Below are 15,651 nucleotides of genomic sequence, written 5' to 3'. Positions count from 1 at the left end.
GTAGCTGTGTTTCCTCAGCATAGCTCTGGTCAGCCACTAATGGCAGAGAGCAAAGCTCTAGTGGGGAGACCATGGTCAAGGCGAGCAGCCAGAGTGAACCCACATCCCTGAGACAGAGAGACAGGAGGTAGAGTGCAAGTGTTAGCTTTTACTGTTAACTTTTCATCTTGGAATAGTGACATATGTTTTTAAGTTGCAAAAGTATGGCAAAGATCCCCTATTTGCCCTTCACTCAGATCCTCAAGATGCTGCTTCATGGAATTTGGTACCAGAACCAGGAAGTGGTACTGGTAAGACTATGTTTAGTCTACAGCCCCTCTTCCACTCCCATAGCTGCCCCTTAAGCATCTCCTAGCCTGAGCCCCAATCTGAGGTCACACTTGCTCTTTCCTGTTATTGCACATACTCACACAAACCACACAACCATATGTTTAGGAAGACTTCCAAGTATTCTGTTTTCTTACATGAATCTTTACCTGGGGCATGTGCTATTGAAATTTTAATCTTCCAAACACTAACCTTACTCACAAACCATAGTTTCTCATGGAAAATAAGAAGGCACTAGACAGCCTGCCACGGATACACTTTAACTTTTAATAAGAACAAAGTTGTAAAAACAAACAACTCACTAGTAACAAGACTTTCCCACCTACTGCTAAACCTCAGTATTTTGTCCCAAACCAATGGTTTATTTTTGCTACGCTGAGGTAAAGGGCCAGGCTGATGAGGAAGTACTCTTCCGTCTCTTCAATCCACACCAGCTCTGCATGCACTCCTCCTTCTGTGTCCATGTAGTCCACATAGTAAGTGTGCCCCAGGAAGTTAGGACCGTCAGAGGGGTAGGCGGCAGATCTCACGCACACTGGAGAACTCACACACCAAAAGGGCTTCCTGTGCTCATCCAGAAGGGTCACATCCACTACACAGCACCTCTGTAATTAAGATTAACAAGTGTCAGGATGAAATGCTCATTTTCACAGGAATTGTGACTCTGTAAAACCGACTGGAAATGCTGCTTGTGGCATGCAACTCCAAAGTCCTCTCATACACACCACAGGACCTACTTTTTATCCAAAACCCAGCTAGTGCTTACCAGACTTCCTCATCCATGTGTGTGCACAAAGCTGTCAGTGTGGGCAAGTTAGTGCCAGAGCCTGTCTAAAGGCAAAGGTCTGCAGAAAATGAGAGGTCTGTGCCACTGCTTCCAAGAGGATGGCACCCTGCCCTGGACAGCAGCTTCTCAATGCTCCAGCAGACTGTTGCCTTCCACTCTCTTGACCCATTTCCTTGAGGCTCCGAACTTCCGGCCTCAGGTTTCTTTCCTTCGTTGTCCACCATCTTCTGTTCACACCGTGACTGGCACTAGGCTCCCCATCCACCCATGTCTCCCTCTCATTCTCTCTCTTTCAAGTCTCACCATCTCCTCAGAGACCCCGACTGCTAGTGGACCAAGGACAGACTCCTAGGATCCATTCTTCACCTCAGTTATTCATCCCCACACTCTGACTCCAGACACTGTGCCTCCTGTGAATGCGGCACCTCCAGAATCAGCACTGTAGGCCCTGCTTCCCACTTGTCTCTTCACCTTCCTACTTACTCAGCTTCTCCTGGTTCCCAGCCCGTCACTAGATGACAGATTCACCAGAATTTTGTCACTGTGATGCACTTCTAGTGCATCCTGAATTACATGCTGTGAGGCACAACTATGTGTTAAATTACACACAGCACTATCTTAGTACATTCTGTATAGGTAACATACATGTAACATATAACACATGTGTGTTTTTGTGTGAGAAAAGGTTTAGGAAGCATCATGGCCCATGACCCCTAACCTACCAGTCCTCTAACTCTCCTTGGGCCTCCTCATCCCAATCACTTCCATTTCACTGTTCTTCACTGGATGACCTCTTCCTCAATGCTTTATCTCACCTGGCTCCACATCGACTAAAACCCAGCTGTGCCTAAGTCAAAGTGTCTCATGTGTGTCTGGATCTGATTGCCCAGCACAGCAGCTGAGCCACAGATGGCTATCCCCAGGTAGCCATGGTCACGCTCAGAATTCTGTCTTTTGAGTATACTGTGCATTACACACCTTTCTCCTCCCAGAACTGGCATACTGCGCCCTCTCCTCTGAACCTCAGTGCTGTACTCACAGGGTGCCCCTGCACATCATGTCCTCTTGCCAGAGAGATGTGAGAAGAGCACCTTCCTCTCTTACACACAACTATGTCCACATCACCTCCTTATGCACATCTGTGTTCAGTGTGCTTTTAGCAGTGGGTTGGGACGGTTCACCGACAAGGAGGGAGCCTCTGACACAAGTGAGCGCTATCTCTCTTCCACCAGCTTTTAACGTTCAGACATGTTCAAGTGACTCTGGGAAGAGGAGGACCAGAAGGAGGGAGGAGGGGAGGGACAAATGGACAGACACACAGGGAGAAATAACCCTCCCAGAGCCTTGGTGCCCTTGCTCTCTCTTATCTCTGCCGACAAATCTACCTTCCCTCCGTCCAAAGCCTTACCTCCTGCTCACGCTTCAACCCACTCTGACCCACCTCCTCCTAAGGTCTCTAAACACAGTGAACATCTGTTCAATCTCCACCTGGGCAGGCTGAGCACTGCTTATCATTCTGGTTTCAAATACCACCTTCCCAGCACTTCCAGAACAACCCATGGCTTCCACCAGGCCTACAACTAGTGGTCCCCACGGCTTGATGAAGCACTGGTTTTATTATATATAATCACTCTCTCTCTAGATGGAATCAGTCTACATCCACAACTCACAATAATCAAGGTGTCCAGGGCTTCCAAAGTGTACCTCCAAGCTGAACCTCTTTCAGATTCAAGAATTAAATATACAAGTTTTTGCTCAACAACTTGGATGACCCAAAGGTCAATCAAGTTTGGTGTAATTTATTCAAAGACATGATCATCCCAGTAAAACTGCACCTAGCTTGGGTACTGTGGTGGCATCACTGGCCATCAGCTGTCTGGTTTGGTGCCACCCGACTTCCTCTTGCCCTCACCATCCACCTGCAGCCCACCACTAACCCTGCCTGGTCTCTATTAAACGCAAACTGATGCCAAGCTTTACTGCAGATTTCTAAGCCCAGGCTCTGTCTGGGGAAAAAAACAAAAAAAGATAATTTGTAGTCACACATGCCTATTAAAAATAGAAATAAAAGAAACTCTTTTGCTTGCAATCGCAGACACAGCCTTCTAATGTATAAAACACCCCTCTGGGTAAATGCTGATGAAGTGTGTCACCTAAATCTGGTTCTGTTAAAAGAACAAAACAATGATTTGTTCCGCTGCTTTCTTTGAAGTGACGTGTGAGCTTGACAGAGGTCTCTGATGGTCTGGGCTCCATGGCTCCCATGAGAAAGTGCTGGTTTACTAGGGCTCAGGAGTACAGGGAGCTAACACTTGCTGGCTTGGTAATGATACAATGGGGAGCATCCCAGGCCAGGAGCTCACACATCTCTGTGGCGGAGGTTCAACTTGCAGATCACAGATCAGTTTTCCTCTTTCTAAGAAGACGGGGGTAGAAACAAGTTGCAGATGATTGCATTGACTAAATGTCATGTGACCCGCACAAGGCAGTGCTCTATGGTCAGGCACTGTGCTTCCTGTGCAGTGGCGTGCACAACCAGGTCTGTGTCAAGTTGCCTGAGGTGTTCAGTATCATTCACAGTGACACACTCCCTAACCTGTCTGTCTCTATTCCTTCAGAATCTCTTATTTATAGATCTCTTTTGGCAATCCTTCTCTTATAAATATGGCAAGAAGATGTCTTCCTTTGGTTTTTCCTTTATGCCTTGTCATCTTATACATTAGAAGGTTACACCTACAATTCCCAGGCAGAAGAGATTATCTGTTACTTCTATTTTTTAATACAGTTCTGCCCAGATGTCTACCAAAGTGCAAGATGAGCACCACGGTGCAGAGGCTGTCTGCAGTCACAGTCAACCCGTGACTCCCAGATTCCACTTAGACATATGTGTCTAAGATTACCTTATTTTTCAGGCAGAGCCTTAATCTGTAGCCCAGGCTAGCCTGTACTGGTTGTTATCCTCCTGCCTTAGTTTCTCCAGTGTGTGAGGTAAAGGCATGAACAAGTACATCCAGCTAAAGCCTTTTTGTACTTTATGTTCTTCCTTTAAACAAACAAAACAAAGAAACTAAACCCCCTAAAGCCAATTTCTTAAACTGCGTTTTTACTGTTCACTGTGCTTAGGGTGGTCAGATTCCTGCAGGGAAATCCCTGAGCTATACAGCACACACATGGAACACGGTGTCCCTCACTTGGATACTTTCTTTGGGAACTCCAAGGATAAATTAGCCATAACACATAATACTGGCTCCAAACATAAGTGGTATATCCACATCCACCCAACCTCCAACTCAGGAGACAACAAACTCTTCCCCGTGAGAAAAAGTATTATTGGAGAAACTGTCCAGGGCCATCCACCCACTACTACTTCAAAGGCTCAGAATCCCGCCTGTAGAAACAGTGCCCTGAGCTTGCTGGAGGGCCAAGTTCTGCAGCTGTTAGTGCAGCCTCTGTGAGAAATGTTGTGGAAGTCCCCAGCAGACTTATTGTTAAAGGACTCCTTAGGGTTGAGTCTTCCTTACATGCAGTTCCAGGGGAGGCTTTGTTTTCAATCCCAGGGCTAGGATAAAGCTTTGTCTTGGTAGAATTACCATACTTCCCTTTTTAACCCCAGAGAACTAAACGCCTACTTTGATCTTGTTGTGAAGAGAAAACGAAATTAAATAACTTTAAATTTACCCTGACCCTTTAAGCTTGCCATATTTATATTCTGCCTTTCTTGGTCCTCAAGGTCTATTTTTAACGTTAATATTTTATTTTAATGTGTTTTTACGTCATGGCCATTTCAGTCTACTACAGAAAACAAAAGGTCACATCTGTACTCAAATATATGAAACAATAATCTTTTATATGTGACACACACACAATTTGTACCAAGGTTTAAGATGTGCTCACAGATAAACAGGATAAATAACAAATCCCAAATGGTCTTGGTCAGTGTCATTACAGTTCTGCCCAGATGTCTACCAAAGTGCAAGATGAGCACCACGGTGCAGAGGCTGTCTGCAGTCACAGTCAACCCGTGACTCCCAGATTCCACTCACACCATTCCGTAAAGAGAACCAGGGGTAACCATGGGCACACAGTCACACAAGAGAATGGAACCATGGGAGATCTCTAATTTCTCTTCCCTCTCTTCTTGACAACCCCCAACACTAACCCAACTCTCCCCACCACTTGGTTACTTTTATTTAGCTGCTCAAGATCCTGGAAACTGGAACAGGAACTCAAAACTGCACAGCCTTCAAAAGGGTGAAAATGTTTCCAGCAACTGCTACTTGCCTGGCCAACCTTCAGCTCCTTCCTCTCTCCACTGGACAGACTGACTGAGTGTGTAAGGGAATAGAGGGAACAGTCAAAGCTATTCAAACACAGCTACAGTCTACCTACCCATTCTACTCCTATACACTCCATGGACAGCAAAGATATTTGTGGTGGTTTGAATGAGAATGGCCCCCATAGGCTCATGTTTGAATGCTTGGTCCCCAGTTAACAGAACTGGTTGGGAAAGATTAGGAGGTGTGGCCTTGTTGGAGGAGACATGAACTGGGGGTGGGCATTAAGGTTTCAAAAGCCTACACCAGACCTAGTGTCTCTGTCTCTGTCTCTCTCTGCCTGTGGATCAGGATGTAAGCTCTCAGCTACTGTACCAGTGCCATGCCTGTCTGCTTCCCACCATGATGATCATGGACCAACCCTCTAAAACCAGACAAGCCCCCAGTCAAATGTTTTCAAGCTGCCTTGGTCATGGTGTCTCTTCACAGCAATAGAACAGTAACTAATACAAAACATTAAATAAATACTTGATGAAGATCTCATTCTGCTAAAAGAATTCACAAATCTATAGAAACCAGAATACTTTTAAGGGAGGTTTATATATATAACAACAGACTTTTTTATTACACATAAGTTACTTGAAGAAAAAAATAACTTTTGTTTTTACCTCAATAAAGCCGTCAAAAACATTAGTTCTCCATGCAAGGCCAACTTTTCCAATAAGAGGTAGGTGTTCTCTATTGTTTTTTAAACTTATCGCCATGAACTTCACATATCCATTCTCAATGCATCCTGAAATGATTTAAGGTTAGTTTAATTGCTGCATTTCAATGTGAGGCAAAAAAAAAAAAAGTCTTTAGGCTGGCTACTCCTGAGGTATGCCTTGTACTGTGACGTTCTACTCACTAAGGACACGTGCCCTGGAGACACAGCACACTCTATCATGAGGCCTGAGTAGTAAACCTAGATCTCAGAGACTGGAGAGCAGATGTGGGTTCTAAGGAAACTGCCAAAGGTGAGTCAGAAGATGGCTGAGGAAATACACGCACGGTCACTGACGAGAAGACAAAGGCTCAGCCTCACTGGCTGTGTCAGCTAGCTTTCCATTATAGAAGACACTTACAAGGAGGGACGGCTTGCTATGACTCAGCTTTGAATGTTTCTGTCTATGCAGGTTGACCCCAATGCTTTTGGATGCGTGATAAATGTACATTATAGAATACATGTAGAGCAAGCTGAGGTCCCACTAGACCCTTTAAGGGCACACACACACACACACCCCATGACCTGAAGCCCCCCCCCAAAACAGGAACCACTTCTGATAGGGTCCACTACCTCTCAATAATGCCAAGCTGAAAACCATGACTTTTAAAACACATGGGCCTTTGGAAGAAGGGTCATTACAGATCAAGGCCACATTACTTGGTCATGCCATCAGTCATGGGAATGGAAAAGGACAAACACTAACAAGCTTAAGGAAAGAGATTCAAATTATGTCAAAGAAAGAAAATCAAATGGGATCAAGAAATGAGGAAGGACTAAAGAGCAGGTGAACAAGAGGAGGGAAAGGAAGAAACCCATTGCAGAAACCTATCTTTGCATATGCTCTTAAGCAAGGAAAGACCTGCACATGTTTACCAAAATCTGAGCCCAGTCTCTACATTCTACATCCCTCTTCTACCTGGCTCACAGGGCATACTAGCAACTTTGTCACCACCACGAAGGAGTGCATGTGTTCAGCTTCTTGTGACAACCAGCGCCTGCAACATTGCCCTGCTCCTATGAACACACACCTCGAGTTATTTAACACACCATGAAGTGACATCAAGCACAGTAACACTGCAGTATCTTCACTTGTACATGATGACTTCAGAGACAGACATGTGCATAAAGGGGAGGTGTGACTCACTGGGCAAAGCAGAAGGAAAACATGGAAGGTTTGCACTTGGGTTATTTCATGGTGAAGCAGTTCATAGGAAACAGTGTAATACCGTGAGACCCCATTTGGTTTTGAGTTATGTACATATGCACACACACTCCTATCACTAAGCTTGGCAGTCTAGTTGTTTTCCACGTACATACTTTGCACACATTCCCCTGTAGTGGGTAGCCATTCCAGCTTTGATCTGGAAGTTCCAACCCCCACTGAGACTTTGGCAACTGTCACGCCTACAAGGCGGGGCCAAGGGAGGCGCCTGGAGACCTGAGATCTGGTTGGGCTGTACTCTCACTCTGTTCTGGGACCTTGGACGGTGAAGGTGGGCCAAGCAGAGCTCCAGAGAACACCGCTGGACTGCGGATACACCTTCCCCAGACCCCGCGACCTAACTATCCCTTAATTTGTAAGTTACGCCATTAAATAAATCTCCTTTTAACTACGTGGAGTGGCCTTAATAATTTCACCAATATCTGGCGCCCAACATGGGGCACGAACCCACGACCCTGAGATTAAGAGTCTCATGCTCTACCGACTGAGCTAGCCGGTGAAGGTGAAGGGCTCCGTCCCGGGGCCCGAGGTGGGATCCCAAGGTCCGAACGCACTGGGTCGGCCACCCACCCGACCCGTCTTGAAACACGGACTAAGGAGTCTAACACGTGCACGAGTCAGGGATTCGCACAAAAGCCGCTGTGGTGGATTCCCCTCTGTAAACAATGCACCGAGTAACCTCAGAACATCCTCAGCATGGCTACCCATACTCCCATCTCTAAATAACCCTGTATTTCCCCACCCCTGGTAACAATCACATTTAGACAGTTTCTTTTCAAGAGTATTCCCAATGTATCCAAGAATAAAGACCAAAAAGACCAATCCAGCCTGAATTGCTTTTTAGACTCAGATACAATACGACAAATTTATGTCCTTTGGTACCCTTCTAGGCTGAACTCCCTACTCATCATTGTATGGTAAAATGAACACATGACCTATCAACAAAAACAGAGAACTGTCTTCACTACACCCCTGTCTTAGTTGGGGTTTCTATGGCTGTGAAGAGACACCATGACCACAGAAACTCTTAAAAAGGAAAACATTTCATTGGGGCTGGCTTACAGATTCAGAGGTTTAGTTCATTATCATGATGGCCAGAAACATGGCAGCACACAGGCAGACATGATGCTGGAGGAGCCGAGAGTGCTACATTTGGATCATCAGGCAGCAGGAAGAGAGAGACACTGGGTCTGGCTTGAGCTTCTGAAACCTCAAAGCCCACCCTAGTGATACACTTCCTCCAACAAGGCCACACCTACTCTAACAAGGCCATACCTCCTGATAGTGCCACTCCCTGGTAGCCAAGCATTCAAATCTAGGAGCTTATGTGGGCCATTCCTAGTCAAACCACCACACCCCTTAATAACCAAACTCTTCCTCCTCTTGGAAACCACTGAAGGGACCTTCAAACAGTACTCAAAGGTCTTGAGCACTCTCTCACACGTGGCTCCACTGTCAAGCTTGAAAATGTATCCTTCTATAACCAGCACTGTGGCTTTGCTCCTTTCCTCCAAATAAAGTTATCTTGTTTCTTTTGCAAACCACTGTGAGCTCTGGATAAGAGGCACAAACACCTGGTCTAGACTCTGACCACCAGTAACAATGGATGAAATAAAAATGATGCTGAGCTGCCTTGGGAGCCAAATCCCTACTCCAGAAGTTCTATAGTGTTTTCTGACTTAAGTATACTCAAAGGTTAACATCAAGGCTTCACCAGGTACCTCCTGCCTTCAGCCCCTGTTGCCACAGTAGCAGCTTCTGAAGGGGAAGCCCACCTTGTTCCCATGTGAGCGACAAGAATTGTCTGCTCCTCTCCTGTTCTCCCACAGAGTAGATGGATGGCAGGTGACACCAGGCCAACAAGACTCCACACAACCCTATAGCAGATATCTTTTCCATGGACAAGGATCTTGTCCATCAAGGAACCACAAATAAAACTGGCAATTCATTGAAATGTAACACTACTAATCAATACACAAGAACAAACTACTGACATCTACAACTGTGTGGATAAAGCCTGAGTCCTACACTGAGCAGAAGAATCAGAGTACAGGGAAAGCCCAGAAGCACAGAGACAAACAGTGATACTATTTATGTGGTACTAAATGTGAAACCAATCTGTGGTGGGAAAAACGGACCATTCCTATGAGAGTCTGCAACAGAAAGACAAAGCACAAACATAAGTCTACTGCTGGCATCTGTGTCCGCCTCGCCCAGGGGCCTTCTGCTGCGTATTAGCCACACTTCCCACATGGCTGTGACTCTCAACAATTTAGTCCTTCAGAACTTCAACATTCATCTGTATGGATGCCAGCAATCTACCCTCACCTTTCCTCTTCTAGACCTCTACTGCACCCTGCCATTTCATTACATGCAATGGTTTCTGCATGCTGAGATCTGTTTGATCAAAAACAATACTCTGGAAATAAAAGGCCATGTCCTTCTGTGGCCTATTAACAACATACTGATGACACATTTTCAGCTACGATCAGGGTTCATTTCTGTTTCAGAAATAAATGTAACATAGAAAAGGTGGAATGTAAAGAACATGGGGAGGATAGGTTGATTGGTAATTGATTTTTCTAATGCATAAGGAAGAGGGAAAGGGATAAAGAAGATTAGAACGGACTGAGGCAGGAATCACCAGAGTTACCTAAAGAGATAAACCCAGTAAAGGGAACCGGACTCAAGATTCCACCTGAGAAGCAAACAGGGTAACACAGAGTCACCTAGGAAGAGCAAGAGCAAGCACCTCTCACACAATGAACTCAAAGCTCTTTGCCATGGAGTATTAACCAGTATTGACTAGACCCGATACCACAAAGGAGCAGTCAATAACACACTGGTGTAATCCTTAGGTCCCAGTGGTCAGACAGAGCCGGTTGATACTGCCTCTAAGGAGAGAAAACCTTTGGTGCTCCTCACTGCCTGTTACGTCCTGACATAACATCCCCCAGGCACATGCATGGTTTTTCTACACGTGTTTCCTTCCTGGCTAACCATTTTTAGACACCTTTGTTATTTTTCAAGTCTCCAGAAGAGAAGAAACTCATGTATCTAAGGTCAGTGAGATGGTGGAGGACGGAGAGACAGGGCTCCAGACACAGGGCAGGAATGGTCTCTTTGGTCCTTCTGTTACCCAGGCCAAACTCACACAGGTGAGGCTCTACTAGGGAGGTGAGGAGAGCACAGCCTCCACGCTCTCCATCTGGTTGGCATGGTAACAACGGTGTCAGTAAAACCTACTCAAGTCTTGAGTCTCAGGTGGTCTCTACACAAAAAGATACATACATAAGCAGCTGGACTGTTCCTGACACTGGTTAAAGAGAATAATAGACGTTCTTAGACTCTAAAACCTTACCACTGGCTAATTCGGCAGTCTGGAGCTTGCTCTTTTAAATTACTATGTTTACAGGTCCAGCAGGCATTTCCCTAAGTCTCAGTTCTATTTTCCACGGCTTTGCACCAATCAGTTCAGTCCACCTGGGTATAATTTACTTTCTAGACAAGTCTTCTCTCAAGTTAGAAGAAAATACATGGATCCTTTTGGAGGAGGGTTCTCTACGGCCTGCTCTGTTCTTGCTTCGGATACTTTTCATTCCCGACAGCAACAAGACAAGATGGCGGGGCACTGGGTAAGAGAAGCAACACCTCGGCGCTGTCAAGTATCCTCTTCATGTGGCTTCACGCTGACTTGGTGAGTTCATGGCACAGCCAACCCCAAGAAGATACAAGAGACTCTCAGAAGTGAAAAAGGACGTCAGACCCAAGACCCGACGGCCAGGGAGGAGAGCTAACTAAGAAGGGAGCTGACCTTGAAGAATTAAAAGAGGCCAAGAGATGGGCTGTCGTGGCACATGCTGTCTAGACATGTCCTGTCCCACGCTGGACATCAAGGGCCGCATCAAGTCAAAGCACCTGGAACTAAGATGCACCTCTGAACTCTTCAACACTATGAAGTGGTTTGTTAGGCTGTGGTAGGTTGTGACTTTTAGAGCTTTGAATAGAAATTTTAAAATCCTAATTAAAAAAATGATCTGACACAGAATTCGGGGGTTTTTTTTCTTCTAAAATAATTTTGACATGGAAAGCACAAACGAATTTGTAAATAGAAGAGGAGTTGATAGGGAAGCAGATTTGAGATGATGAAAGAGACAAGAGACAAATGGCTAAATAAAGGTCTCGAGCAGGCAGGAGTGGATATAGTTAGAAAACTGGAAAGTCCATTTTGGACAGAAGTGGGACAGCTTTCCCTCTGATCTAGGAAAAAGCAGGACTGCAAAGAGCTGTGACGAGTGAAGAGGTGAGGGCCGGGGAGCACAGGGAGCAGGGCAGGAGGGCATGGGAGTAAGGGGGATGCAAGGTGCTGGGTGGTTATGAAGAGCTACAAAACACAGGGGCCATTAAGTAATTGCCTGGAAGACCTCTAGGACGCAAGAAGGGACAACAGAAGTGTGACCGTCCCGGGTAAGAGGCTGACTCCAAGTCAGAGTGACAAAGGTGGTCAATGCTGTACAGGGAAGCACGGACGGCGAGGAAAGGGTCTCTGCATGCCACAGAGTGAAGATGGGAAGGGTGTCACTGGACTGTGTACTCAGGAAAGGTAAGCCAGAAAGAGAGGAGACCCAGATAATCTATTAGAGTACAGAAAGAGGGACCACGGTCAGTTAAGATGCTTACAATCCAAGAAGAGGCCCTAAGCTCGAATCCTAGAGATCAAAGATCTCAGGGTGCGCAAGTAAACTCACACCAAGGGAAAATTAGAAAACCTATCATTTACATTTGTTGCACTTATGTTCCCCAAATTACTTCGTTTATATAAGAGATTCTATTTCCATAATTCCCTTACAAAATATCTTACTATCTAAGACATCTTACTTAAACAAATCTCCTTGACAACAAATATACTTCAAAGAATTCAAATCACCAGCAAAGGTGAATGAAGAGCTGAGGTTAAATCTGGAGCAGCAGCCAGAGCAGCTGAAACAGGCCTAATCAAGGACAGCTCGTCGCCCACCTCACCTGTGCGCCATGAGGACTTCATGGAGTGCGGCCTGTGTAGTCCCAAAGGCCTGGACTTCTAATGCCCTGCTGTGGCCATTGGTAATTTTTCACCAGGTCCCACAAACTACACAGCTGTACTCCACAGTTAGGTAAGCTCTGATACGAGTAGCAGTCACTTGCAATGCTTACTTCTCAGTCACTAGAAGTACAGAACAGGAAAAATGTAGTACATACTCCTAATGAAGATGCCATAGTGCAGTGTCTGCTCTAAGTCTCTAATCACCACCCAGAAAGGACAACACTGCTTCCCATGACTCACGTGTCATGATAAATGCTTACAGAGTACAACCTGACCTAGAAACACAGCAAGCAATTAATATCAGGGACAGAGGGAATGAAAAAGCCACCTATTTTTAGGATCACAGCCACAAAAATAAGATAAAACGATATATGCACAAATCTAGAAAGGACAATACTTCAAAAGAACTCACTTTCAGCTGTTGTAGACTATACTCTTGGCACAAGGAAAAAAGAATTTGTAACTTAATAACCTCTGAATTCTCTAAATTTGTCTGCAGAGTCTTACAGATTAAGCCCAAATACTTAGCGTAGTCAAGACCTGAACAGGAAGCGTGGCACAAAAACATGCAGGTGCAGAACCAACATAACAAGTAGAAAAGGGAAACATTACCCCAAGGAGCTTAGTCATGCCAGCAACAGGAAGCAAAGCATTCCTGAGGAGGGAAAGCACAGCATCAACATAAAAAATGTTCTCTGCTAAAGTGGTGTCAACTTGACTGCATCTGGAATGAAGTAAATGCAAGCAGCGGGCACTCCTGTGGAGGGTCAGCTTATCTGAAGCAGATGACCCACCCCAAAACCAGATAAAAGGACAAGGCTTTTGGCCTGCTCGCCCTCACTTCTGCAGACAAGAGGCCCACTATTCCATTGGCTCTCAACCATGAGAGTCAAACGACCCTTTCACAGAAGTCACCTAAGGTCTGTTGAAAACCACAGATATTTACATTACCATTCATAACAGTAGCAAAGTTACAGTTATGAAGTAGCAACAAAAATAATTTTATGGTTAGGAGGTCACCACAAGATGAGGATTAAAGGGCTGCAGCATTAGGAAGGTTGAAAACCACTGATCTATTCTGTTGCTATGGCATTTCTTTACCCATATTGGAACCAATTTCTCCAGGACTCCAACGCAGACTGAGGACCAGCAGCTCCCCCAGGAAACTTCCAGACCTTCTGCTCCAGCAATTGCTGAAACACTCAGCTTTCTGGTCTGAACTGTGGATTCTTGGCCTCTCCAGTGTGAAACAGCTACTGCTGGAGTACCTGGACTGCATCTGTAAACTAACCTAACAAACCCCTTTTGATGTGTTTATATATCTACTCTCTCCACTCTGATCCTTTCGAGAACCCTAACACATTGTACAGCAAAATCTAAATAAACAAAGAAATGGGCCAAAACTCTAAATAAAAATCAAGTATATTTGAGCTGGGAATATACATACTGTTCCACTCAGTAGTGGAGTGCTTGCTTTGTATGACCAAGGCCCTGGATTCAATCTTAATAAAACCTTAATTCCTTCTAGATTAATGCACAAATTCAACAGGACTCTGATAAAATCCCGTAAGATATTTGGTACTCTAGCCAAGTGAATGCATGTAAGATAAATATTTATATAAATATAAAAAGCAGAAATAGGTAACAATAAATCACTAATTTCTTAAACCAGGGTAGAAGACATTCATTTCATAACAAAATAAGTAAGTCTGAACTATCTGCTTCCCTACCGGAGGCAATCACCCTGAGAGAAAAGGGTGAGAACTGAAGAGAAGTAACTAACCTATAGGAAATAAGGGGAGTGTATGTCTGATTTTAGAAAGTAGGATGTTCTATATAAAACAATTTTAGAAGAAATGTTTTAAAACCACATCTAATTGAAAACTTTTGAGATATCTATATGTACAAAATTAAAAGGCAAAAGACAAAATGGAAGAACTATCTGGAACAAGGAGACAAAATGGAAGAACTATCTGGAACAAGTATATGCACACAGGTCATAACATTTAAAATAACGGAACTACACATAGAAGTGAATACCACTGGGAAAGAAACATGAAAATAAATCACATAACAGCACCTCCTTCTAGCCCTTGCAATGACTGTCTTCTCGTGGGCTCTGCTGTCCACGTGTGCACAGTGGTAAACTGCTGACATGAACAGTAAGAGGTGGTGGTGAAGCTGGGTCTCAGGGGGACAAGAGGGCACCTACCCTCAAAGAGTCTGCGATGTGGTCACTGTGGTGACCACAAACCTCGGGTCAAACTGACACACCATTGTTATCTCTCAAATCATTAGAGATTTTTCAAAATAACACTGAGGACCACCATGCTCCAATGATGAGAAATGAAGGCCTAGACGCCCAATTGGGAGATTGGGCCAATAAATCAGGATAAACCTAACAGTGGAATTTCATACAACCTTTCAAAGTCAAATTTTTCTAAAACTAGAAAATGCTCACGATACAGTGTCAAGGAAAAACAGAACAGTATTTCCAAACAATTTCTACAGAGAATGTAGAATTATGAATTTGAAAAATGGACCAAATTATGAACAATAGTTGTCTTTGGGGATTTTATTTACTTTTTTTGTAAATATCTACAGATTTTGAAATCTTGTAATAAAAAGACATTCTGGTTTCTAGTTTAGCATGAGCACTGGAAGACACCATTCTGTCCTAAGAACAAGTAATTCTCAATAAACTAAAAAATAACTATTGCTAGATGAACAGGGAAAATGGACTCACAGAGCAAAACCACTGTCCCTACAACTTGACAACAAACAGGAGAACTCAGGAAGGTCCAAGCTCTTAATCCTGCTCAGAAACCCGAGCAGTAACAAAACCTGAGCCAACTCCAGAGGACTCTATCATGGGCAAGTACAGTTTGTTATCTCTAGGAGCCAACAACAAAAACTATTCTCCCAGCAGGAAAACAACCAACGTTTTAGCATAGCCCAATCTGTCCAGGGAATGGGAAATATCAACTACAGCCTCCTCTAGCAGCCTAAGTAGTTAAGAGAAGAACTAAGAAGCGCAGATGAAATACACAGTATAGAGTCACAGCACACTGAAGGACTAGAGAAACACTTATCAACATACCAATCCCATTACTAAGGGCCCATTTTCTACAGTTCCTTTGATCTGATGGATTCTGGCCAGTTAGGTGGGAGGGGCGGTAAAGGAGGAGGTAT

At 44.5% G+C, this 15,651-nt stretch overlaps 1 protein-coding gene across 3 annotated transcripts in view; it reads right to left on the bottom strand.

Moving 5' to 3' along the window:
- Positions 1 to 574: 574 nt before the first annotated feature.
- Fbxo15 (F-box protein 15) overlaps positions 575 to 15,651 on the bottom strand; it is a 56,412-nt gene continuing 41,335 nt past the window's right edge. For all 3 annotated transcript variants that reach the window (XM_052742722.1, XM_052742723.1, XM_052742724.1), the window contains exons 9-10: positions 6,057 to 6,181; positions 575 to 932 (exon numbers count right to left, since the gene is read on the bottom strand). In XM_052742722.1, the coding sequence (XP_052598682.1) occupies positions 663 to 932; positions 6,057 to 6,181 (395 nt within the window). In that variant the 3' untranslated portion in view covers positions 575 to 662. The remainder of the gene's footprint in view (positions 933 to 6,056; positions 6,182 to 15,651) is intronic.

Source organism: Peromyscus californicus, unplaced genomic scaffold (assembly GCF_007827085.1).
Source record: "Peromyscus californicus insignis strain IS unplaced genomic scaffold, ASM782708v3 Scaffold_17__1_contigs__length_78620276, whole genome shotgun sequence".
Lineage (NCBI taxonomy): Eukaryota > Metazoa > Chordata > Mammalia > Rodentia > Cricetidae > Peromyscus > Peromyscus californicus.
Note: the sequence above shows the minus strand (reverse complement) of the source record. Positions and strands in the feature narration are given on the sequence as shown.